At 43.3% G+C, this 25092-nt stretch overlaps 1 protein-coding gene across 1 annotated transcript in view; it reads left to right on the forward strand.

Moving 5' to 3' along the window:
- LOC134749636 (epidermal growth factor receptor substrate 15-like 1) overlaps positions 1 to 24133 on the forward strand; it is a 36927-nt gene extending 12794 nt beyond the window's left edge. The window contains exons 8-23 of the mRNA XM_063684653.1: positions 91 to 377; positions 832 to 982; positions 5143 to 5304; positions 5341 to 5454; positions 5491 to 5604; positions 5641 to 5754; positions 5791 to 5904; positions 5941 to 6054; positions 6091 to 6204; positions 6611 to 6700; positions 7405 to 7602; positions 8347 to 8517; positions 8618 to 8794; positions 9290 to 9388; positions 10180 to 10314; positions 17062 to 24133. Coding sequence (XP_063540723.1) covers positions 91 to 377; positions 832 to 982; positions 5143 to 5304; positions 5341 to 5454; positions 5491 to 5604; positions 5641 to 5754; positions 5791 to 5904; positions 5941 to 6054; positions 6091 to 6204; positions 6611 to 6700; positions 7405 to 7602; positions 8347 to 8517; positions 8618 to 8794; positions 9290 to 9388; positions 10180 to 10314; positions 17062 to 17871 — 2964 coding nt within the window. The 3' untranslated portion in view covers positions 17872 to 24133. The remainder of the gene's footprint in view (positions 1 to 90; positions 378 to 831; positions 983 to 5142; positions 5305 to 5340; positions 5455 to 5490; positions 5605 to 5640; positions 5755 to 5790; positions 5905 to 5940; positions 6055 to 6090; positions 6205 to 6610; positions 6701 to 7404; positions 7603 to 8346; positions 8518 to 8617; positions 8795 to 9289; positions 9389 to 10179; positions 10315 to 17061) is intronic.
- The last annotated feature ends 959 nt before the right edge of the window (positions 24134 to 25092 follow it).

A 25092-nucleotide genomic window follows, 5' to 3' on the forward strand; every position in this document is an offset into this window, starting at 1 on the left:
TGCCATATAATTGTAATAAAGTAATCTGCTCGTACTAAGCGTTTGGCGTAAGTGACGCGACATAATTTGACGTAAAGTAATGTTCGGCAGCCGCCATCATCGCAGCCGCCGCTGATGGCGCCCCTGTCCGCGGCCCCTCCCGGCGCGGGCGCGCTGTCGGCCCCGCTGTCGGCCTCGCTGTCGGCCTCGCTGTCGGCCTCGCTCGTGTCCCCGGCCCCCTCGGCGGGTGGCTGGGCGGTGTCGGCGGCGGAGAAGGCCGCCTCGGACGCGCAGTTCGCGGTGGCCGACGCGGACCGCGACGGACTCGTGTCGGGGCTCGAGATCAAACACGTGTTCCTCGAGTCCGGGCTGCCCCAGCAGACCCTCGCGCACATATGGTTGGTGCTATCTATAGTATCTATACACGCTCACACTAGCTGCCTCACACTCGGGGCTGGAAACGTGTTCCTCGTGTCCGGCTATCCCACACAACACGTCATACTTGAATAGAATAGAATAGAATACCATACCATCACACGTGTGATAGTAGTTACGCAAACTTACGTAGTTAGTATAAGAGTTTCATACTACTGTGATTCTGGGGCGCTCCACGAGATAAAAAGGACTGGCTTAATTGACTCCTAATTTGTCAGGAAGACCGTGTCAAAAGCAAAAACTACATTCGGATTCACATATACATTTAAGATATTTAAGTACTTACAAAGAGAATTTAGAATGATTTATGAGCTTTTGGGAGACAATTTATTCAGTATGAATTCAATAAGTTTAAATCGACACTAAAAATGTACCTATTCGTAAATACAGTGTCTGATAATTTTTGATTATTCACAGGGCGCTCTGCGACATAGAGGGCGTGGGCAAGCTGAACCGTGGGCAGTTCGCGCTCGCCATGTGGCTCGTGAAGAGGGCACTGCGGGGAGAGGCCCCGCCCCAGCACCTGGCCCCCAACATGAGGCCCCCGCCCGAGGCCGCCGTGCCACAGGTACCTCATTGTTCACATGTAGCTCGTGAAGAGGGCGCTGCGAGGAGAGGCCCCGCCCCAGCGCCTGGCCCCCAACATGAGGCCCCCGCCCGAGGCCGCCGTGCCACAGGTACCTCATTGTTCACATGTAGCTCGTGAAGAGGGCGCTACGAGGAGAGGCCCCGCCCCAGCGCCTTGCCCCCAACATGAGGCCCCCGCTCGAGGCCGCCGTGCCAGCACCTCGCCCCCGACATGAGGCCCCCGCCCGAGGCCGCCGTGACACAGGTACCTCACTGTTCACATGTGGCTCGTGAAGAGGGCGCTGCGGGGAGAGGCCCCGCCCCAGCGTTTGGCCCCCAACATGAGGCCCCCGCCCGAGGCCGCCGTGCCACAGGTACCTCACTGTTCACATGTGGCTCGTGAAGAGGGCGCTGCGGGGAGAGGCCCCGCCCCAGCGTCTGGCCCCCAACATGAGGCCCCCGCCCGAGGCCGCCGTGCCACAGGTACCTCATTGTTCACATGTGGCTCGTGAAGAGGGCGCTTTGAGGAGAGGCCCCGCCCCAGCAGCGGCGGGCTTTTCGTAAACTGGTCTGGTGGTTGACAAAAACTGGTCTTATGGCGAAATTGGCGAGAGATTCTTGTTAAAAGCCTATAATCAAGCGGCACAGGTACTCCGGATTCACGGGATTCATTAAGGTGGTTCGACTAGGTTACCCAAAGCTTAAACCCCGCTAGATGGCGTCACTTTCGCAAATTTTCAGGTTTAATTTTTTTGTGGAATAGTGTTGGTATCTGTATACTTAAAAGTATGTTTAGCGCACTCTTTACATAAATATTGAACTATTATAATAAACATTGAATACTTCATTAGTGCAAAAAACACTTTTAAAGTCGACAGAGTGTTTCTGTAATGCTATTTCCTACTATTACTCACACATGCAAACAGTGTTTCCGTGATGCTTGTAGTAGACAATTTCATGCAGTGTAAGTATGCTGCAATGGCGTTGCGGTATGTTCGTGGAAATACGTGCAAGAAGATTCGGGTTCGAGACTGGTACTTACGTCAGGGGTACTTTTTTTTGTCCTTTTTGTGTTATCTTATGTTTCTTATACCTTTTATTCTTCGAATTCTTGTCCGATTCCGATATAACCGAAATATATTTCAGTGATATCGGAAACAGCTCTAACGATTTCGATGAAATTTGCTGTAAGGGGTTCGATCTAGCTAGGTCTTATCTCTGGGAAAACGAGCATTTTTGAGTTTTTACTTATGTTTTCTTTTTCTCCCAGATATTAAGTATTATTAATAAATTAGTTTATAACGTTTTATAAAAATATGTGACGTTTTTAACTAAAAGGTACCACATTGTCGGTTGTCGATTAGGTTGATTTTATTTTGAAGCTTTATGGAAATATGACAACAATAAGTAGGTACCCGTTTGGTTGAAAACGCCACATATATTGAAAACCTGACTTTCACAAATCTCACCTTTTTGGGTTCTTCCAACTCAGAAAGGATGGAGAATACTGACGATTCTTAGTAGCACTAGCCCAAAGAAGTCCAGGTTTGTATCAGGTGTGTCAGGTATCAGTTTTTTTTTAAAGCGCTAAATATAGTTCTACAAGTAAAGCTATCCCTTACTGCCCAGCCTCTATAGTATTTTTCAAACTGGAAGGGTACGATGATAGATTTCATCTCCATACAATTTATAACCTAATCATGCCATATGTTGCAAAATTATATTGAATTGAGATCTATCATCGTACCCTTCCAGTTTGAAATAGTTATTTACGATACAAGTGCGGAAAAGAGAAAATTCGAAACGAGTGGCGCCAGATTAAAACACGACCGCAGAGAGTGTTTTAAATCGACACGAGTTGCGAATTACCTATTCGCACGTGTATCGTACAACGTTTTACAGTACATATGGCCCTTTAAACTTTCGACATATGCATGAAAAGTGCTCTTTACGCACTAGGGCGAGAAAGTTGCACCATATGTACTGTAAAATACTTTTTAGTACATATGGTGCTACATATAGGTTACCGCCCTAGTGCGGTAATTAGTACAATACGTGCATATGTCGAAAATGTAAAGGGCCATAATTATGTACTGTAAAACGTTGTACAATACACGTGCGAAAAGGTAATTCGCAACTCGTGTCGATTAAAACACTTCCTTCGGTCGTGTTTCAATTTATCGCCACTCGTTGCCAATTTCCTACTTTTCGCACTTGTATCGTAATGTACTAATAATAAGTAGTAATTGTAAAATAAAATTAAAACTTTTTTTATATTTTTTTTTGGATTCAAGTAGGTACAGTGAGTAACAACATTGCATGGCCTTCTAATTATAACTATTATAGAAAACGGGATATTTATCATGTTTATTTATATTATTTATTTCTCGATATTTTGGCCGGTCTTGCAAGACCAGTCGTTGTGGAGATCCCTGGGGAGGCCTATCTCCAGCAGTGGATGTCTTGTTGGTGTAGATGGATTCACACAACAAATGAAATAACATTTTTTCATATTTGTTATCCGTAGTTGTCCCTGTACCTGAAAGAAAAATAATATCATGATAGCACAAAATCTCTAATGTTATAGGAAGAAAGATGATGCAACAATATGGATTCTAATAAAGTTATCATTTACTTACCTAGTAATAATTGTGTTTTTCATTCATAGACAAAATTCCATAATTTTCATCCCCAGGAAATGTTTTATTTTACTTTATTGCAGTGAGGATGTCCTGATTTTTTCTGGCTAATGAAGGAAAACATTTTATTTCCAAGAATGCCTCTTCATTTTGCACAATACCTAAAAAAACCTAGAGTTAGTGACACATTGACTATTCGGCAACCAAAACAGTAATAATTACATTATATAGGTATTGTTCACTGCTTATATCTACCATTACGGAAGAAGTGAGAATTATTTTCTAAAAAGATCGGCACGAGAAAATTACAATGTACAATGAAGGAATGAAACTGTACCTACCTTACGAAACTTCACCATCATGAATTCCGCTTCAATTGAGTCTGAATTTTTCTGGATTTTCGCGGACCAGAACACCGATGATTTTTGTAACTTGATTTAGACGTTGCTATCATTTTCAATTTATACAAACAAATTGATGTCACAATAAACATGACCCTATGTGTCAGTGTCAACACTGTCAAATAAAAATGCACTAAACATGACGGCACTGCAAATCCTGCCAGGTCGGCCAGGCAACGTCGCCAACGTCATAGAGTGGCAACGCCGCACGCAAGGTATTTGTACACGACATTTGTGACACACACATACGTAAAATTGATGAAAAAATTACGTTGATTTATGTATGATTTCTGTATGAAACAAAGTTTTTCTATTAATTTAGCGCAAACGAATATTCGAAAGTAGATAAATGAGCAAATATTTGTGTAGTAATAGTGTGTAGTGCCTTAATTAAAGCAGATTGAATTTTGTATGAAAATCGAACCACCTTAATTTGTCGCAGTGTATTGTATTTATTGGTCTGCTCGCCGATTACCGAGATAGCGTCGCTCGTAAAAGCGATTTAGTCCGTGAAAACGTTCAATCGTTCATATTTGTATTACTAGTTTTATTGTAAGTGCTGCAAAAATATGCAGGTCGACATTGAAAAAAATATAGAAATGGTAATTTCCGAATTATTTATCGTTTATCTTTGCGACTGTGATACCATAAAGTGAATATAATGAAAGATACATAGAGTTGAAGAATAGTGCTGGTTGTTATATGTTATGGCTATTAGATTTTTAAAGTCGATAATTGCTTTACTTTTTGTTTTTGATACCATTAATTCTGTGATGACTTAATGATCTGTTCCACAATGAATATCATGAATCCCTCGAGTCCTGTGGATGCGATAGCGCGTCGGCAGAAAAGTTAGGGACCTTTAATTTCCGCGGGCGCGATATCGCACACGCGATTTCATACACAATGAAAAGTCAAAAACCCCTGGACTTAGAGGTTTTTGATATCGTCTATGGGTGGCACTCGGGAGTTAAGGCTTCTTCACACTGCAGCCTGATGTACGCGCATCTCGCGCTCGGACGCAGCGAATCGCCTCGTGGTATCGGATTGAAAGCCGATGCACCGCGCTCGTGCCCCGCAAAAGTGTGACGGCCTTTAATCTATTGTATTTTCATTTACAGCTCGTGGAGGCGCCGACGCTGGGCCCGCAGCCCACGCCGGAGATGGAAGCCATCGCGCGCGAGGTGGACGCGCTGGCACGCGAGCGGCTCTCGCTGGAGGCCGAGACCGCCACGAGGACCCGCGAGCTGGCCGCCGGCACACAGGAGGCCACCGGCCTGCAGGTAACGATACAATACCTGTGTCCAACGTGACCAGAGATGGAAGCCCGCGAGGTGGACGCGCTGGCACGCGAGCGGCTCTCGCTGGAGGCCGAGACCGCCACGAGGACCCGCGAGCTGGCCGCCGGCACACAGGAGGCCACCGGCCTGCAGGTAACGATACAATACCTGTGTCCAACGTGACCAGAGATGGAAGCCCGCGAGGTGGACGCGCTGGCACGCGAGCGGCTCTCGCTGGAGGCCGAGACCGCCACGAGGACCCGCGAGCTGGCCGCCGGCACACAGGAGGCCACCGGCCTGCAGGTAACGATACAATACCTGTGTCCAACGTGACCAGAGATGGAAGCCCGCGAGGTGGACGCGCTGGCACGCGAGCGGCTCTCGCTGGAGGCCGAGACCGCCACGAGGACCCGCGAGCTGGCCGCCGGCACACAGGAGGCCACCGGCCTGCAGGTAACGATACAATACCTGTGTCCAACGTGACCAGAGATGGAAGCCCGCGAGGTGGACGCGCTGGCACGCGAGCGGCTCTCGCTGGAGGCCGAGACCGCCACGAGGACCCGCGAGCTGGCCGCCGGCACACAGGAGGCCACCGGCCTGCAGGTAACGATACAATACCTGTGTCCAACGTGACCAGAGATGGAAGCCCGCGAGGTGGACGCGCTGGCACGCGAGCGGCTCTCGCTGGAGGCCGAGACCGCCACGAGGACCCGCGAGCTGGCCGCCGGCACACAGGAGGCCACCGGCCTGCAGGTAACGATACAATACCTGTGTCCAACGTGACCAGAGATGGAAGCCCGCGAGGTGGACGCGCTGGCACGCGAGCGGCTCTCGCTGGAGGCCGAGACCGCCACGAGGACCCGCGAGCTGGCCGCCGGCACACAGGAGGCCACCGGCCTGCAGGTAACGATACAATACCTGTGTCCAACGTGACCAGAGATGGAAGCCCGCGAGGTGGACGCGCTGGCACGCGAGCGGCTCTCGCTGGAGGCCGAGACGTCTAGCTGTTTACTTTGTCACTAATGTATGGGGTGTTACGTTGACCGTCAATTTTGTGACGATAGCTAAGCAGCCGTTATTGGTACACAGTTTTGCGAAAATGTCCTTCACGTTCCCGGCAAGTTTGCTCACCTAGGACGACGCGTGACGCCCGACAGGCGGGAATTTCGAGGCCGTGGGACCGACGCAAATAACCATTACACACTCCTACTAGACTACTACAAACACCTCTAAATGTATCTTAGAGCATTCTGCACTGGTTTAAAATTTACAAGATAAATGTTTAAAAATCAAATTAATTTAATTTCAGAGTGAATTAGACACGTTGACGGCGACGCTGAAACAGTTAGAAAACCAAAAAGGAGAGGCACAAAAGAGGTTAAATGATCTCAAAGCACAGGTTAGTTTATTGGTATATTTATATTTTTAAGATAAATAAAGAAAGAAAAAACAACGGCAACTGTGTTCCTTTTCCTTGGTATATCAAAGGCATTTGACCAAGTTTATCATATGACATTTTATTTTAATTAACTACAGTATCTATTTCAATGCTAAATATTAGCCAGAGAACATCAAATGATGCCAAAATAACACCAAACAAAAACGTCTAATATGTAGAATTTATGTTTTTTTCTTTAAACATAATGTTAATGGTGTACCGCAAGGATGTATTATTGATCCGCTTCACTTTTTCCCATCCTGGCTACTGTTGCGGGCCGATACGACTCACCTATAATGCGGCATGAGTGTGTCATAACCGCTATTAAGCGATAGTTGTTAGAATGTTATTGCTGTCTGTTTTTGTTTTGTCGCTTTCTGTTTTTTGTTCCACTAACACTTAGTTTGTAATCTTAATTGTTACTAATCATTATGGGCCAGTATTGTCTTACATAAATAAATTAAATTCAAATGGAATTTTTATTTACATCAACGATACATTCACAGTATTCTAATCGAAAAAAGTTATATTTGCTGTCGATTATATTGAATAATTAAATTTTAGTATATTTGTTATTAGAAAATATTATGTTTGGATCGGATTGATGGAAATTGATTGTAATTTATTTTAAAGGAGTTTCTGACTCGTTTATTTTGTGTCCTCAGGTGGAGAAGCTGAGGTCTCAGGTGGCGGCGCAAGAAGCCGCCGCCAACGAGACCTCCGCCGAGGTGGCGGCGCGACGCCAGGCCGCCAACGGTCTGCGCGAGCGGGAGAGCATGCTGCAGGACGAGCTGGAGCGAGCGAGACGGCAGGCCGACGAGCTCACGCACGCGCACAGCCGCACCGTGCTGCAAGTCAGCCAGGTAGGGACGCCGACAGCCTGCCGAGCGAGAGATCATGCTGCAGGACGAGCCGGAGCGAGCGAGACAGCGGGCCGACGCGCTCACAGACACGCAGCCGCACCGTGGTGCAAGTCGGCCAGGTAGAGAGGCCGTTCCTAGTCGTGATCGAGTTCAAGCTGTGAACGGCCGCTTGAGACGCTGCTCCTCATCCGCTGCGCGCGCAGCGGGGCAACCGGACCACGGTCTTAGCGAATAAGAGGATAGGGGTGATCGTTTTTCCATACAAACGTAGTCTTCATTTTCCTCCCCGGATATTGACATTATTAAAAATATTTTTACACAATTTCATGTACTTTAATTATAGCTACGCGGGACCGTTTGATTTTTTTCGATTTTTACTTTATTATAAGAGTTAGGGGTTTTTAAAATTTTGTATGAAACCCGTTTTTCGCTCCTAACTCTTATAATAATAAAAAAACTGAAAAAAAAACCACAGTCGGGCACGGCTACGATCGAAATATACCAAGTTGTGTAAAAATATTTTCAATAATGTTAATATCCAGAGAGGAAAACGGGGAATACGTCCGTACGGAAAACCGGTTTCGAGGCGGTCGTCCCCTTTCGTCACGGCTGCGATATATGAAACTCCACACGACAAAATTTTACGGAAACCGTAACAGGGACGGGCGGGGCGGGGGCGGGGGCGGGGCGACCGACCATAAATGAGATCGAACGTTACAAGTATAACCGTGTATTTGTTTGCAGGCGAACATAAAGATAAGCCACCTGGAGGAGCAGCTGCGGTTGATCTCGGAGGCCGCGGAGGCGCTGTCGGCGGGCGGGGTGGGGGGTGGGGGGGCGGCGGCGCACGCGGCGCTCGCTATACGCCCCGCCATCGACCAGGCGAGCTTGGACCGGCTAGTCGGCGCCGGGGAGGTATTACTTTACCCTGTATATACCCTACTTCTCTTCTCTTACTAATGCTTTTACATGTGACAGTTGCGACTATACATAACATAAATAACTCGTGCGGCAGGAGGAGGAGCCGGCTACCAAAGGGTTCTCGGACATGAACGGCGGCTTCGCGGACCCCTTCAAGGACGACGCCTTCTCCGCGTCCGCCTCCGCCTCCGTGAATAATCACGACCCCTTCGCGCCCAAACACGGCGCCACCCCCGCCCCCGCCCCCGCCCCCGCCCCCGCCTCCGCACAGGTCAGTACATAGGTCGAGTGAGAGTGAGCCTCCTGGCTCCTCGCAGCCACGTCGTCGTGCTGACGTCGTGCTGACGTCGTGCTGACGTCGCCGGTCAGCCTGCAGCCCCCGGGTCGACGCGCCTTGTGAGGAAAAGCCTGTGTGGCCCTGCGGCGATGGGTTGCGACACCGAGTCATGTGAAAGGAATGTTTGGAACGTCATTCAATTTGAAGGATTAAACGGATTAGAATGAAATTTGGCACAAAAATCGTACAGTCTCCGGACTATAATATTATATTTATTCGATAAAGTATACCGTTTATCCCAGAATAGGTATGTACTTATATTATCAGATGTAAGGTTTTGGGTGTGCCAATGCCAGTTTTATTGACACGTATCTGCCGGTTGATATTTTCCTACCCATTTTCCCGCTGCCTCGTTCACTGACACCGTTATGCGTTATACAGAATGAACGGAAGACTATGTAGTGTAACGTGTGTTTGTGTGGTGTGCAGGACGGGTTCGGCCGGGATCCGTTCGCGTCGTCGGGCGGCGCGGAGGATCCGTTCGCCGGCGACTCCTTCGCCGACTCCGACAATAAGCAGCCCGTCGATGTGAGTACACGGCGTCGTGTGTTGCAACTTATGACGTTTTTATTGTTGTGACATAGTTATTTGGCTCTCGCTGACCGGTCTAGGCCGACCTGAAATCATTATTTCAGCACGGACCTTTCTCCGTATTCACTTGCGGTTGCGATCTCGGAATATTAGATGATAGGAAGAAATGTTATATAATATATTTTTTTAGCGAGCAGGAAAGCGTCTACAGATGTTTTTAAATGTAAAAAAAACCACCATGTAACTCCACACGGTCCAAACTTGTCAAATCCAATATTTGACGCGATCGAGTGATTTCAAAAATCCCCTCCCGGGCTCCCCGACCACGAGGCCGGCCGGCTTACAACCGCTAACTTAATGTACGTCCGTTACTAAGGGACCCTTAGTGACCGAGCGACCGGCGTCACGTCGAGTGTTCAAGGGATTCGAGCAGCGATCCAATGCACCGAGACCGTTCGCATACGTTAGCATTTATTTGCGGCGAGCGACAAGTCAAGACCAATCATACATTGCGCTCGACCAAATGTATGAGCGGCCTCGTCTTGCCGTTCGCGGCGTCCAGCCCGCGGCGGCAGCACGCACGCCCGCACGGTGCGGGTGCGGGTGCGGGTGCGGGTGCGGGTGCGGGTGCGGGTGCACCGGACGCCGCGCCGCGTCCACTCGGTTCTCACCTTTTTGGAATTGCAACGCACGGCCGCGATCGCAACCGCTAGGCTCACGTGCCTCGACCTAAAGCGACTTGTTCGATAATGTATGTACATGTACTCGTATGTGTGGCGGGCCGGCAGCGTACGTGGGAGGCGGACCCGTTCGCGGTGCTGCACGCGCCCACGCGGGGGTCGCCCACGCCGTCGCTGCCCCCCAAGCGGCACAGGACGCCGCCGCCCCGCCCCGCGCCGCCCCGCCCCAACCCGCCCGGCAAGGTACAGTACCGTCACACACACACACACACACACACACACACGAGCCTCAACACTAGTACAGTCGGCATCGAAAGTGACAGATGAGACTACGCGGCATAAGTGTACACTTCCTACTATTCTCTAAGGTCTGTTTTTTTATTCCGTAGACTAAACTGACGTTTCATGTGCATGAGATGACATTTCTTAGTACCACATGAAATGTCATTTTAGTCTACGGAATAAAAAAACAGAAAATAAACATTTTTATTCGGACCGCTGACTTTCGCACGAGGTTTAGGGTCGGTTGCACCAGACCGTCTGCTACCGTTAAAGCGTTCGCTAAATTTTATTGTATGGGAAGTTTCATAGATCTCTGCTGCTTGATGCTGATCAGTCTGTTAACTGTGGTCGGTGCAACTGGCCCTTAGTATATATATTTATATTGTGTGAAGGTTTGCAGTTTGCACGCGTGTGAATAGCGATCAGATATTCATTAGCGAATGTGAAGCGCGAGTGGTTCCGTGATTGGATTCACGAATGCATTTTGTCAGTTGATGCATAGTTGCATATGCTACTCGAATTCGTGGTTCGTGTTCTGTGATGTAAAAACACGCATATCATAAAATTCGCATAACTATTCGCATAAGAATGTGCTATAATATTTAATATTGAAAATATTTAACTATTCGCGAAAATAGCTAGTCTATACATAGTATAAATGTGGAGGAATGTGAAAGGAAAGGCGAGCCGAGGAAAAGGTGGATGAACTGTGTGAAAGATAATATGAAAAGAAATATAAATAAATGACGAAATGACGGGCGACAAAGAGGCATGGAAGAAAAAGGCATGCGGCGCCCTCCCTTCAGTAAATGACAAGGACGAGGACAAGCGGAATGATTATGAATGAAATGCGGGTTCATGTATTTGCGCAAAAGTCAATGTCCTGCACTAAAAATCTATAGATTTACACGACGCACTACACAATACAAATAACACAGCTGTGTTTACCGACCTTATAAAGAAAGTAAGAAGAACACCGCGCCCCGCGCCCGCAGTCACTTCTGCTGCTGACTGTCAACATATCGATCACGGATCAGTTCACATACTCATACTTATTGTAGATGTTTTAGAACAAATTTAATATCATTATTTAACTTGGTTTTATAAACTTTCAACAATATACATACATTCATTTTCTGAAACAAAAAATAAACTTAGATTATGATTAGATATTGTATGCCTGTCGGCGAAACATAGCGTTTTATCACACTTTTTGTAGGTACCGACACTGTTACCTATGTTTACAAATAAATGTGGTATTTTCTATAAAAAGGGACCTTATTGTCGATGGCGCTTACGCTCCGATAAACGATGCTCCGGTATAAATACAATGCCGCGCGACGCTGTGCCGCGTAAGCGCCATCGACAATAAGGTCCCTTTTCATAGAAAATGCCCCAAATCATTTGAGTTTGAATTAGGTAAATGTATTTTTTGACAAATTACTGTTTTATTTTAATTTTATTAGAATATGTGTTATGTGTGACGTTCAAAATAGGATAAATTAAATACTAAATTTAAATAAATAAACCCAGTTTTTACTTCTAAATACCTATAAGTTCTCTAGTATTATAATATTTAATTATCCTATTTTGAAAATTGTTTATAATTTAACGCTAATAGTTTGTTTACAGAGTTTATTTTGTTATGTTTCCCCCTCCCCCTCCCCACCCCTCCTAGTGTACTAGTGTAGAGTGTAGTGTAGTGTAGAGTTAGCGGTAGCGGCATGCGGACGGCGGGCGACGGCTACTTTTGTTATTATTTAATTGTTTTTCTTACTGTTTGTGCGGCAGAGAAAGTAAAATGTACGTAACTACATATATCTGCAAGCACGCGCACTGACACATAAACACAGTGATCATTACTAAACCTTATTTCATTGCAATACGATGTACAAATGGTTACTTAAATATGTCTTTAATGTCGTTTTGTTCACGTGCAAACTTTATGTTAAAAAAGCTTAATGTTTGCAAGTTAGGTATACAAAATACCGCACGGCACGAATATCTTGGTTATCAATATCATCGTACTATAACTACCTAGCTGGCTGTGGTGTGGTGTCTCAATGCTTTTGATGTGGCTTTTGATTATGCCAGTCTTGAATGTCGATACGCGCTTGGCTGTTTATAAATTTTACTTTCTCTGTTTGGATACATTTTGGAGCTTAATTTGCAAACACAGTGGTTGAAGGAGCGAGCTAACAAGTATACTAATTTAATTTAATATTTACTTTAAACGTCTTCGGTACCGTAAAACACTCCGAGCTCTTAAACATTCGACATCTACTTACTCATTGTTCCTATAAGAGTCAAGAATATTAATTAGCATTGTAAAAAGCATTTAAGGTGGTTCGACTAGGTTACCCAAAGCTTAAACCCCGCTAGATGGCGTCACTTTTGCAAATTTTCAGGTTTTATTTTTTTGTGGAATAGTGTTGGTATCTGTATACTTAAAAGTATGTTTAGCGCACTCTTTACATAAATATTGAACTATTATAATAAACATTGAATACTTCATTAGTGCAAAAAACACTTTTAAAGTCGACAGAATGTTTCTGTCATGCTATTTCCTACTATTACTCACACATGCAAACAGTGTTTCCGTGATGCTTGTAGTAGACAATTTCATGCAGTGTAAGTATGCTGCAATGGCGTTGCGGTATGTTCGTGGAAATACGTGCAAGAGGATTCGGGTTCGAGACTGGTACGGCAGGGGTACTTTTTTTTGTCCTTTTTGTGTTATGTTTCTTATACCTTTTAGTCTTCGAATTCTTGTCCGATTCCGATATAACCGAAATATATTTCAGTGATATCGGAAACGGCTCTAACGATTTCGATGAAATTTGCTGTAAGGGGTTCGATCTAGCTAGGTCTTATCTCTGGGAAAACGAGCATTTTTGAGTTTTTACTTATGTTTTCTTTTTCTCCCAGATATTCAGTATTATTAATAAATTGGTTTATAACGTTTTATAAAAATATGTGACGTTTTGAACTAAAAGGTACCACATTGTCGGTTGTCGATTAGGTTGATTTCATTTTGAAGCTTTATGGAAATATGACAACAATAAGTAGGTACCCGTTTGGTTGCAAACGCCACATACCTATTGAAAACCTGACTTTCACAAATCTCACCTTTTTGGGTTCTTCCAACTCAGAAAGGATGGAGAATACTGACGATTCTTAGTAGCACTAGCCCAAGGAAGTCCAGGTTTGTAAGTGTCAGGTATCAGTTTTTTTTTAAAGCGCTAAATATAGTTCTACAAGTAAAGCAATCCCTTACTGCCCAGCCTCTATAGTATTTTTCAAACTGGAAGGGTACGATGATAGATTTCATCTCCATACAATTTATAACCTAATAATGCCAAATGTTGCAAAATTATATTGAATTGAGATCTATCATCGTACCCTTGCAGTTTGAAATAGTTATTTACGATACAAGTGCGGAAAAGAGAAAATTCTAAAAGAGTGGCGACAGATTAAAACACGACCGCAGTGTTTTAAATCGACACGAGTTGCGAATTACCTATTCGCACGTGTATCGTACAACGTTTTACAGTACATATGGCCCTTTAAACTTTCGACATATGCATGAAAAGTGCTCTTTACGCACTAGGGCGAGAAAGTTGCACCATATGTACTGTAAAATACTTTTTTAGTACATATGGTGCTACATATACGTTACCGCCCTAGTGCGGTAATTAGTACAATACGTGCATATATCGAAAATGTAAAGGGCCATAATTATGTACTGTAAAACGTTGTACAATACACGTGCGAAAAGGTAATTCGCAATTCGTGTCGATTAAAACACTTCCTTCGGTCGTGTTTCAATTTATCGCCACTCGTTGCCAATTTCCTACTTTTCGCACTTGTATCGTAATGTACTAATAATAAATTGTAATTGTAAAATAAAATTAAAACTTTTTTTATATATTTTTTTTTTGGATTCAAGTAGGTACAGTGAGTAACAACATTGCCTTCTAATTATAACTATTATAGAAAACGGGATATTTATCATGTTTATTTATATTATTTATTTCTCGATTTTTTGGCCGGTCTTGCAAGACCAGTCGTTGTGGAGATCCCTGGGGAGGCCTATGTCCAGCAGTGGATGTCTTGTTGGTCTAGATGGATTCACATAACAAATGAAATAACATTTTTTCATATTTGTTATCCGTAGTTGTCCCTGTACCTGAAAGAAAAATAATATCATGATAGCACAAATTCTCTAATGTTATAGGAAGAAAGATGATGCAACAATATGGATTCTAATAAAGCTATCATTTACTTACCTAGTAATAATTGTGTTTTTCACTCATAGACAAAATTCCATAATTTTCATCCCCAGGAAATGTTTTATTTTACTTCATTGCAGTGAGGATGTCCTGATTTTTTCTGGCTAATGAAGGAAAACATTTTCTTTCCAAGAATGCCTCTTCATTTTGCACAATACCTAAAAAAACCTAGAGTTAGTGACACATTGACTATTCGGCAACCAAAACAGTAATAATTACATTATATAGGTATTGTTCACTGCTTATATCTACCATTACGGAAGAAGTGAGAATTATTTTCTAAAAAGATCGGCACGAGAAAATTACAATGTACAATGACGGAATGAAACTGTACCCACCTTACGAAACTTCACCATCATGAATTCCGCTTCAATTGAGTCCGAATTTTTCTGGATTTTCGCGGACCAGAACACCGATGATTTTTGTAACTTGATTTAGACGTTGCTATCATTTTCAATTTATACAAACAAATTGATGTCACAATAAACATGACCCTATGTGTCAGTGTCAACACTGTCAAATAAAAATGCACTAAACATGACGGCACTGCAAATCCTGCCAGGTCGGCCAGGCAACGTCGCCAACGTCATAGAGTGGCAACGCCGCACGCAACGTATTTGTACACGACATTTGTGACACACACATACGTAAAATTGATGGAAAAATTACGTTGATTTATATATGATTTCTGTATGAAACAAAGTTTTTCTATTAATTTAGCGCAAACGAATATTCGAAAGTAGATAAATGAGCAAATATTTCTGTAGTAATAGTGTGTAGTGCCTTAATTAAAGCAGATTGAATTTTGTATGAAAATCGAACCACCTTAATCAATTGATGCTTATTATGAACAACATAATAAAGAATAGTGAACTGTTGTACACTCTACACTGCCTGTTTGATTGCAACATTAGTGCAAAACTATCGATATGTGTATCAGTATTTTTGAGTCACTGGATTAAGTGATGACAAAAAAAGGCAGCATAAGAAATATCCACACAGTTTGACACAAAATCGCGGATTTCCTTATTCAATGACATTCGTATCTCATTGGACTTGAAACATTGGCTTTGGTATTCCGTCTCTTTGATCTTTTGGCTTTGCTTATTGTTTGTCTAAAGTAAACCGCGAATGTGTATGTTTATTATTATTTTGTGTAAGTATAATTTTATTATCATTATCACTTTATACTTTTCTGCCTGCCTTTATTTGTAATATCCGTATATTTGTATGCTCTTTCTTTAGTATATAATTTAAGTGTATTTCACTTCATAAACATTTTATAAGCGTCACTCACGCAGCAGCGACACGACACTTATAAATTATTGGCGGATCAAAATACTTATAGCTGACTGTAACTAAGCGCTATTTGCACCATCACACTAACCCGGAGTTTACAGGTTAAACCGCTAACCTACTGACAAATTTCGTAACCATGGTAACTCCAGGTTTAACCGGTTAACCCCGGGTTCGTGAATGGTGCAAGTAGCCTTAATACTAATAAAAAGTTAAATGAATACGCAACGCATGTCATAAGTTGATTTTATTTGACCCTTCTGCCATCATATAGGTGTTATTGCTGTAATCTAGTCGCACGAAATTACTGTATATATTGTATAAAACGTAGTTGAATGTATCTATTTAATCCTCATCCTTTTTTATTATTTTTTTTATTTTCTCTAATTTTCTCGACCTCTTATATGTAAATATCTGACAGTACCCCGTACCGACAACAACACACCAGGCCATTGTGGACCTTACTCCGACGAGATAAGGTCGACGAATGGTCGCTTGTGTTTGTTTGTAGGTACTGCGCACACGCCTTCACTCCTGGAGTGGAGACCAACCTACTAAACTTTTAACCTAAATAACAATTTGATTGGTTATCTCGATACTTACCATTATAACGACTTCCAATTAAAAGAAATATAGTTGGTTTTAGTCGGGTGTTTTAATAATTATCGAATCGAATTGCTAACCTCTGGAATTATTGCGATATGGAATAGCGCGGTCTCCTGGGTGCTTTATTGGTTCAAAATCTCTATCCGAAATTTAGGGTGTCTTACTGAAAATATATGTTCACTAAAATCACACAATTCCCATCAGGATGAGATTTATTCTGTTATTATTGTATCGGCTCCGGGTCGAGGCTACGGGAGTAGTTCTCATTATATCAACTCGGCGGGTATCGAGGATGCTAATCCCTTTGAACCGTGCAGGAGTGCGGCGTGATCATTATATTATAACACTGTGCACTAACATGCTAACTCGGCTCGTGCTTGTCCCCACTTGCAGCGCTAAGCGGACGCAGCTCGGAGCGGACACGTGCGTACACTTGCCCACCCCACCCTTACCCCTCCTTCACCCCCCCTCCCGACGTCATCACAACACTCGCTCATCCGCTTGTTTCGTCCAGACTGTGGACTTCGCCGAGGACCCCTTCAAGGACTACCGCTACGAGGACCCCTTTAATATCGAGGACCCCTTCAAGGACGCCGCGGACGGCAAGGACCCGTTCGCGCGCAGCAGCTCCGCCGCCATCTTCCAGCCCGACGACTTGTTCGGCGCCGGCAACCTCAACCTCAACCTCAACGGCTTCCCCCGGCCCGAGCGAGGCGGCCGCGTCTCCGCCCCGCCTCTCACCGGCGACCCCTTCTCCAGGTCGCACCCCGCCCCCGCGTCCGCACCCGCACCCGCACCCGCACCCGCACCCCCCGGCGACGACCACTGGGGCTGGAAGGACGACTGGGCCACCGACGACGCGTGGGCCAAACCCGCCACCTCCAGCGACGCGTGGAACGACAACAAAACGGACGACTGGGCCGACTCCGGCCGGAAAACTGACAACTGGGCCGATAAGACCGACAACTGGGCCAACAAAACGGACAACTGGGCCAAAAACGACTGGGCGGCCGATTTCGGCGACCAGAATAGGAACCTTAACGAGACGTGGCCGAACACGCTGCCTAAGAAGGAAAAGTCGCCGAAACCGGTAAAGTACGCCAAGAGTCTCGTTCACACTATAGGCGGGATCGGTCGCAGCAAGCAGAAGAAGCGAGGGAAGGAGGAGGGTGGCGGGGGCGGGGGCGGGGCGCCGAGCGAGGAGCAGCAGTGGGCGTGGGCGGCGGCCGAGTCCGCGCGGCTCGCCGACGAGGCGGAGTGCCGCCGCCGGCGGGAGGACGCCGAGCTGCAGCGAGTGCTTGCCATCTCGCGCCGGGACAAGTGATCGAGCGAGACGACCACATGTTCGGAGAATATCATACACGTACCATCTATACTGAGAATTCGTAAACCTTATTGTAAAGACGTGGCCCGTGCCCGCCGACGGGTAAACTGACGTTCGAGTATTGTATTTAATGAGACCGCATTATGGTATCTTATCTTGTACTTTTTAGGGTTCCGTACCCGAAGGGCATAGGTACTTTTATTTTCATCATAATTATGAGCCTTCTCATTGATATTTTTTAGATAAATGTGCTTTATTAGAAATATTTTTACAGCTGTGGAATATTCATCAAACGGCTGTCGGCATACTCCGTCTACTGTAGAGTCTAGTCTTCTTGATAAAATCTTTCAGGAAAATGGTCCCATACGTAGCGTCCGTTCGATTTGTTTGATCTAATGAAACGTTTTAACCGCGTGTATGATATTCTCAAGAAATGTTAACGGTCGCCGTACCAGTTTCGTGCATTTGAAAAATTCGTCCTATCGTCATTCGTTCTCTTTAGAACCATCACCCGGCTTGAAATGCTTGCCGATATGGAACCTATTCCCTCGCTTTTACCTTCAATTTTTGAACATGGGGAGGAAAAGTTATTTAAGGAGCATTTAAAACCTCTAATAAATGGGCTTTAGAGATATTCCAATTGTGCTCTTCTTTCCTATTTAGGCTCGTATTATATATACGCTCGAATAGGATTTTAAGTAACAAGATCGAATGTATATTTGAGAGAAGTATCAAACGTACTAAACTGTCGTCGTCACTTGTCCTCTGCTCCGAAATGTCGGTCTATTGAACGAGGAATTCCGCGCGCTAGTCATGTATCATTAAATTAGGTATATTAGGGGTCCCACGCGAACCTGTTTGGACAACTTGGCCGAAGCGAAATCAACTTTAAAACTGACTGCTTAGAGTTGTTTTTGCCTCGGCCGTCGAGCACTTATTTATCGTAAGATTCCTTGCACTTGAACCCAGTTATCTGTATTTACTTGTTTGTTTAGGACTATGCTGTTTTGCTGCTATGAAAGTTACTTGTCATTTAGAAATTACATTATTGATATCTTTACCAACAAAATAATCACACAAGGGAATTTTAATGATGATTTATTGATCATAGAAATAAAACCGCATAATCTGTTTCAAATATATATCTGAAATGTCTGTACGTGGGAAAAAAAGAGATCCACTCTACAGCAGTAGTAGGCAGTAGCTAAACGAGCGAGATTATAAACAATGATTTACACATGCTCTTTCTCTTAACAATGCATTCATGCCAAGATCATTTTGTTTTGAACATCTCGTCCTATTAGTTACTTCTGCTGCCGACTATACTACTCGAAATATGACTATAGCTTGTTTCAAATTTGGTATATATTGTTTTCAAGTACAGACTGTTCAGATATTTTGTATGTTTGTGTATTGTTAAGGCCTAAACTTCTCCACTTGTATCATTATGATGTCAACACGCCGTTTTACCCGTAGCATGTATATCTTGGGTTTTTGTTCAAGTCAAGTGTCTATTGAGATCATAAATATGCGTACAATATTATAACGATAATTATAGCATCAAGATGTGTGTACATATTTATGAGAACGATGCTTGTGTATGATGTGCTCACGGGCGTAAACTCCGGATTTGGTTTTTGTATAAAAGAGCAAGCTTAAATAATTTATAAATATACTTATTGTAAATGTGTCTCGTTGTAAAAATATATTGTTTTATATGCGTTTTCTTGTATGCCGTTTACATAGAACTATATAATGTATTGTTACGATTTATTCGCTTGTATGTTTGTTGCCATGTTCAGAGGAATGTGGCCATAAGGCCATGCTAGCTGTCTTGTTTTATGACTGCGTCATATTTCCTCTTGAGATTTCTCATCTCAAGTGGAAATATTGCGAAAGTACCTACCAGTGTTATGTAATACACACTCAAGAGCAATAAAAATATGACACTATATGGAATGGAAATATACAGTTACCTATTTTAATTGTTTTTGAGAGTAATTAATTTTAACCTTGTAGCATTATACTCTGTAAGTATTTAGGTAGATGTACATTATTATTATTTTATTTGATTATGAGAATATTACTTGTAAAATAATTTCGGTTTAGTTAAAAGTACAGACTTGGTTGCATTTGAAGTTATGATAGCTTGTAAATGTTTTCTCTGTAAAGTGGAGAGGCGCCCGGATTATTTATTAGTTGTATGTATTGTACTCGTACTGTTGGCAGTACTCGTACCGTACTCGGCATCCAAAGATCGCTGGACTCGGGTCTCGCACCCAATGCTCAATCAATTGTTAATGATGGATTTATCGTTTTCCTCGGTTAGGACGCTAGCGCAGTACCTACTGCAGTGCCTTTCCGACTTTATCAGGGAGGAGTCATTCAATAAAGTCTTATAATCTTCATATCGTCCTGTTTTAACAAATCGTAAACCTACAAATATATCCTATGGTCCAATGAGCAGTTAATCGTTTCTGTCAGTTGTACAGTCGATTTCACAATTTTCACAAACATCTTTTCAAGCCAACGTTTCAAAAGTTACACGACCTTATCGTCAGAGTGTCTCATTATAAAGGAGTATGACTGTATACTCGTACTCGTACTCGTACTCGTAGGAACCTTAGTACATTATTGCAACGTTGCACGACTTGCACGGCTCGTAAACAAAACATGTTTGTGAACTCGACCGTACAATGCCGCGTGTCCCATTATTGTTGTAGATGGCGCTGCTCAGTGGGTTCTGATCTTGCAATCACAGCGCAACGCCATCTAGTATCGAATTTTGGAAACAGATAAAACGAATGACGTTGCGCTTAATTTTTAGCACTCAGAGCGCCATCTACAACGAAATTGAGGCCTTTTATGAACATTATAACAGTTTATTAATTGATTTCTCTCTGCTGTTTATTCATCTATATGTGGTGCGGTTGAGTGAGCGAGAGGGTGTTGCAATAATTGAGGTTGTCCCGCTTCTGATCACATATCGGCTGAGTTGACCGGACCGGGGCGCCGCCGACCGCCGACCGCCGCCCGTACAAATCCTGCCACGTTTTATAGTGTATAGATAGAGGTATTAATTTTCATCAAATCGGGAACCCAATTCAAGAAGTTTTAACAAGACGCTCTACCTATTGTCAAAAAGCAGTTACAGATAGCTATCGTTCCGTCTGGATTATGTCCACTGGGGGCATATAACTATGTGACAATCGTTTTACTGCGCCACACGAAACAATTAAACAAGTTATGGAAATGATCACGTCACTGCGTTTCATCTATCATCCGGATACATTATCTTGGTTAGGCTGGGGGCTTAGTTAAGATGACAGTCGTTCGTCGATAAACACCAAAAAAAAGAATGTGTCGGGATGATGGTTGCTACGAAAACTCACGTGACTGTTTTCATACATTATTGAAGTTTCGATGGCGTATTCTCTATCAACGGTCGTCATCTTGGCTAGGCCCCCTTTTGTTACAGGTGGCAAGTTTGTTTTGTATGTGGTAATATAGGGTGGCGGGTGGCGGGTGGCGGGCGGCGCCCAGTAGTTTAATTGTTACGCTTACTGTAGCTTTAACGCTTGCGCGCACTCGCACGGGCCGCTCCGCATGCAGTCGTCACTTGTAACTTCGATACCAGTGTATGTACTCGTATGTATGTACTCGTATGTATGTATGTATGTATGTATACTGTATAAGGTGTATCCTACCGTTGTTATCTCTTCTTTAGGCGCTGTTGTTTGGTCGCGGCCGCGTGGACGCCGGCTCCTTCATATTCTTGATATTCCAAAGTTTATTTATAATAGTTGTAGAGCGATATTTTCAAAACGTTTATTGTATGTTGTCGAGTTAGAGCGTATATTTTGTGACGCCTTCATAGTCAATTGCTTCTATAGTACGTTCACGCGCCGCCGACCCGTCTGTTATCTAGTATACAATGTACCTTTCATTTATAGTGAACAGAACTTTAATTCTTGACGTTAACGTGTATATGTGTATTTAAAGCTAAAATGATATAGTAAATTTGATAAATACAGGCAAATGTAAGCTTGAGTCGGTCGGGCGTAGTCTAAGGTTCAGTATTACGGTATCACTACGCTTGTTCGCTAGCGGCGGCGACGGCGACGGCGACGGCGACGGCCGAGCGGGAGGATAGTTGTTGATAATAGATGGGTGATTAGAGTAGAAGGAATGTAAAGTTAGCACCTATACTTAGGTATATCGACCCCAGTACTGGTAATGGTAACTGGTACCGACATGTTCGCGTGAACACATATTATAGGGCTGGCACTTGCGACCATGTTATGTTTTCACGTGAACTCGCACCCTGTAAAGTACACAGTTGGTTCCCTCGTTGTTGTAATGTTATGTAATGGTCCTAGGTTCAATGCAGAATGCACCGAGGAACTGAGACGGTCTCGAACCAAGCAGATTGCACTCATATTATGACTTATTCTATCCACTTGTAGCACTGTCTTTAATTGGGACAGTTAGGAAATTAATTATTAAAATATAATTGGTGTACAAATCTAATGAAACCGCCGCGTATTTACAATAGCAAATATACACAGTGTCCAATAAGTCCGAATACCTACAGTACAAATATTTAATAAAATAAATGTACGAGTACGAATAGTTACTACAATAGTCAATTAAAATTATATTTTATTAATGTCACACTTATATAATATATTTACAACAAATGTTTTAGAATAACTCGACATTTAACTTTTTTCACCAGCCTCAAACGCTTCTCGAATGAATCACACGCAACACGCACTATTAATTTCCATTCATCCATTTCCATCCATCATGCATTTCGTCCCAAATACGCTCGATAACCTTTTTGAAATAATCCAGGTTTATGATTTTATAATCATGTAGTTCGAAAGCATGTACGACTACGACCATACAAAATCTAATACGTTCAAGTCTGGAAAACTGGGTGGCCTTTCATGTTTCGGCAAAAAATTTGTCAAATTAGCCTGACACTTGTCGCTTCGGAAATGCCATGTACTTTGCGTTTTTTATAAGCATGGCATCCAAGATCCACTCAAAATATTGTGCACCGATCTTCTTGATAATAATTTGATGTCCCGTAATCAGTATGTCTTTAGAGCCTACGTAAAAAATGTGTATTCGGACTTCTTGGACACGGTATATTTGTTCGTAAGTTAAATAAATATTTTTATTTTGCAATCATATCGTATTAGGGTTGTCTTGTTTATATCGTAGCATCGAATAGTTGACTATACACTGTTCCGTGGCCTCGTTGACCTCGCCGAGCGCGCTGAGCCCGCTCATTGTCAAATTGGGCGTCAAGTGCTATTTGTTCTGCCGTCTCAGTTCCAGGGGCGCTGAACCTTCATTTTGCAATGTCGATGTTTATTATTATATACTACATTATAAATATGTCGTTTCTTATTCGCAGCTTTTTATATATGCAACGAAATATATATCGTAAGTTTACCGTTTGTGCTTCTGTGAAGCGAAGTTTCTTGCAATACGTTTACCTACTGATTGTTGTAAAAGACTCACAGCCGAGTACCATTGTTCACACCTTTAATTGACCATTTAAAAACATACGGTTTACCGATGGTCAGTTAAAAGTTTGCTCGTATTTCATTAATTGTAGATTTCTTTCATAAGATAAAGTAAAGTTTACTTGAACTCGATGATTCATACATATATCCTCCGATTACACAAGTTTCATAAATCGATCTACTTCTACTTAAACAGTATGGTATATTTTTCTTCATATCATTATTTGTTTGGCGGTAATTTGTTTTAAGCCTTAAGCGATAAGGCTATTACTAATTGGAAGTTAGAGGATATACTTCTGCCGCCACGCCGCGCCGGCGCCGGCGCCGTGATGCTGCGACTGGTTTCTTTATCTTTCATACTTTACCTATTCAACTACAAGTATAAGTTAGTAAGTTCAATTCACGAAGACGCGGTATTCCTTGTAGTTACAAACGGAAACAACGCGATTTATATTACTTTGTTTCTAACCTTAACGCGATTATGTTAATTAAATATATTGTTTGTAATATGAATAGGACAGGACTAATAAAAAATGAAAGAATCTCGTGGATTAAAGCTAAATAGTATACGGGTTTGAGGCAGTTAATATATACCGATGCAGATATATATGCCTGAACACAAACTGTTTGTAGATAACACCGGACCGGCGCGTTAGTGTCGCCGTGTCGCTATCAACACAACATCCGTTCTTTTGAAAACGTTTCATTGTTAGTTAACGAGAGCTTATGTGTAATTGCTCCATGATATGACTTTTCTATTATGCTGATCCTATGTCAGTATAATCTAATATGCCCTGGATATATAAGTGGTCTTCGCTAGGCTAGTAGAGATGGTCGGCAAAATGACCAGTAACAAATGTTACCTATATTATACATGACCGTAAACTGACCGATATAGACGGTGCATGTGCGAACTCGCATGCGATTTTAGTAACATTGTCACCTGCAATAATATATTACTCTTTGAAGGCCGCAAAAATATGTGACACGCTGTTATGGTTCTACAAATAAGATCGCGTCAGATACTTTTGCGGCCTTCGTTGTGTAACATATTATTGCAGGTGACTGTAGTAGTAATAACGCAATGTAACGAAACTCCCATGAGAGTTCTCGCACCGTCACCGTCGTCACCTTTATAATAGTAAAATTGTATAAAGTACGAGCGTAGTGTATTATACGAGCACGAGCTAGCGGAGGTCACCGGCGCGGCGTGTGCGCGGGCGCGGGCGCGGGCGCGGGCGCGGGCGCGGGCGCGGGCGCGGGCGCGGGCGCGGGGGCGGGGGCGGGGGCGGTGGCAGAAGATATCGTGTTAAGCTCGAGGCTAAATTATAGTACAATATATCTCATATCAACTCGGTTTGGAAGGTTCTGATGATACAATAACTATCGTATAATCTTGTGATTTAGCGTTGTATGTAGTGTAATGTTAATGTATGATATAGAGTTCGTCGGTTATCTAGTGTCCGACTCTTCATTTGACGCGAAGGCCGAAGCTGACTGATAAACTAATCATACTCTAAAATTAAAACATCACCAGTTAGTGGCTTGTCAAATATTGTTCTCAATTTCATCACAATTTGTCGGCGTTGGTTCAAGTAGGGATAGAATAGAGTAGACACCATAATATTATTTAAGATGGGTTATATTATAATGTGATTGTCGTCGGACCACGTCGGACACT

The sequence above is a fragment of the Cydia strobilella genome, chromosome 18 (assembly GCF_947568885.1).
Source record: "Cydia strobilella chromosome 18, ilCydStro3.1, whole genome shotgun sequence".
NCBI classification, from domain to species: domain Eukaryota; kingdom Metazoa; phylum Arthropoda; class Insecta; order Lepidoptera; family Tortricidae; genus Cydia; species Cydia strobilella.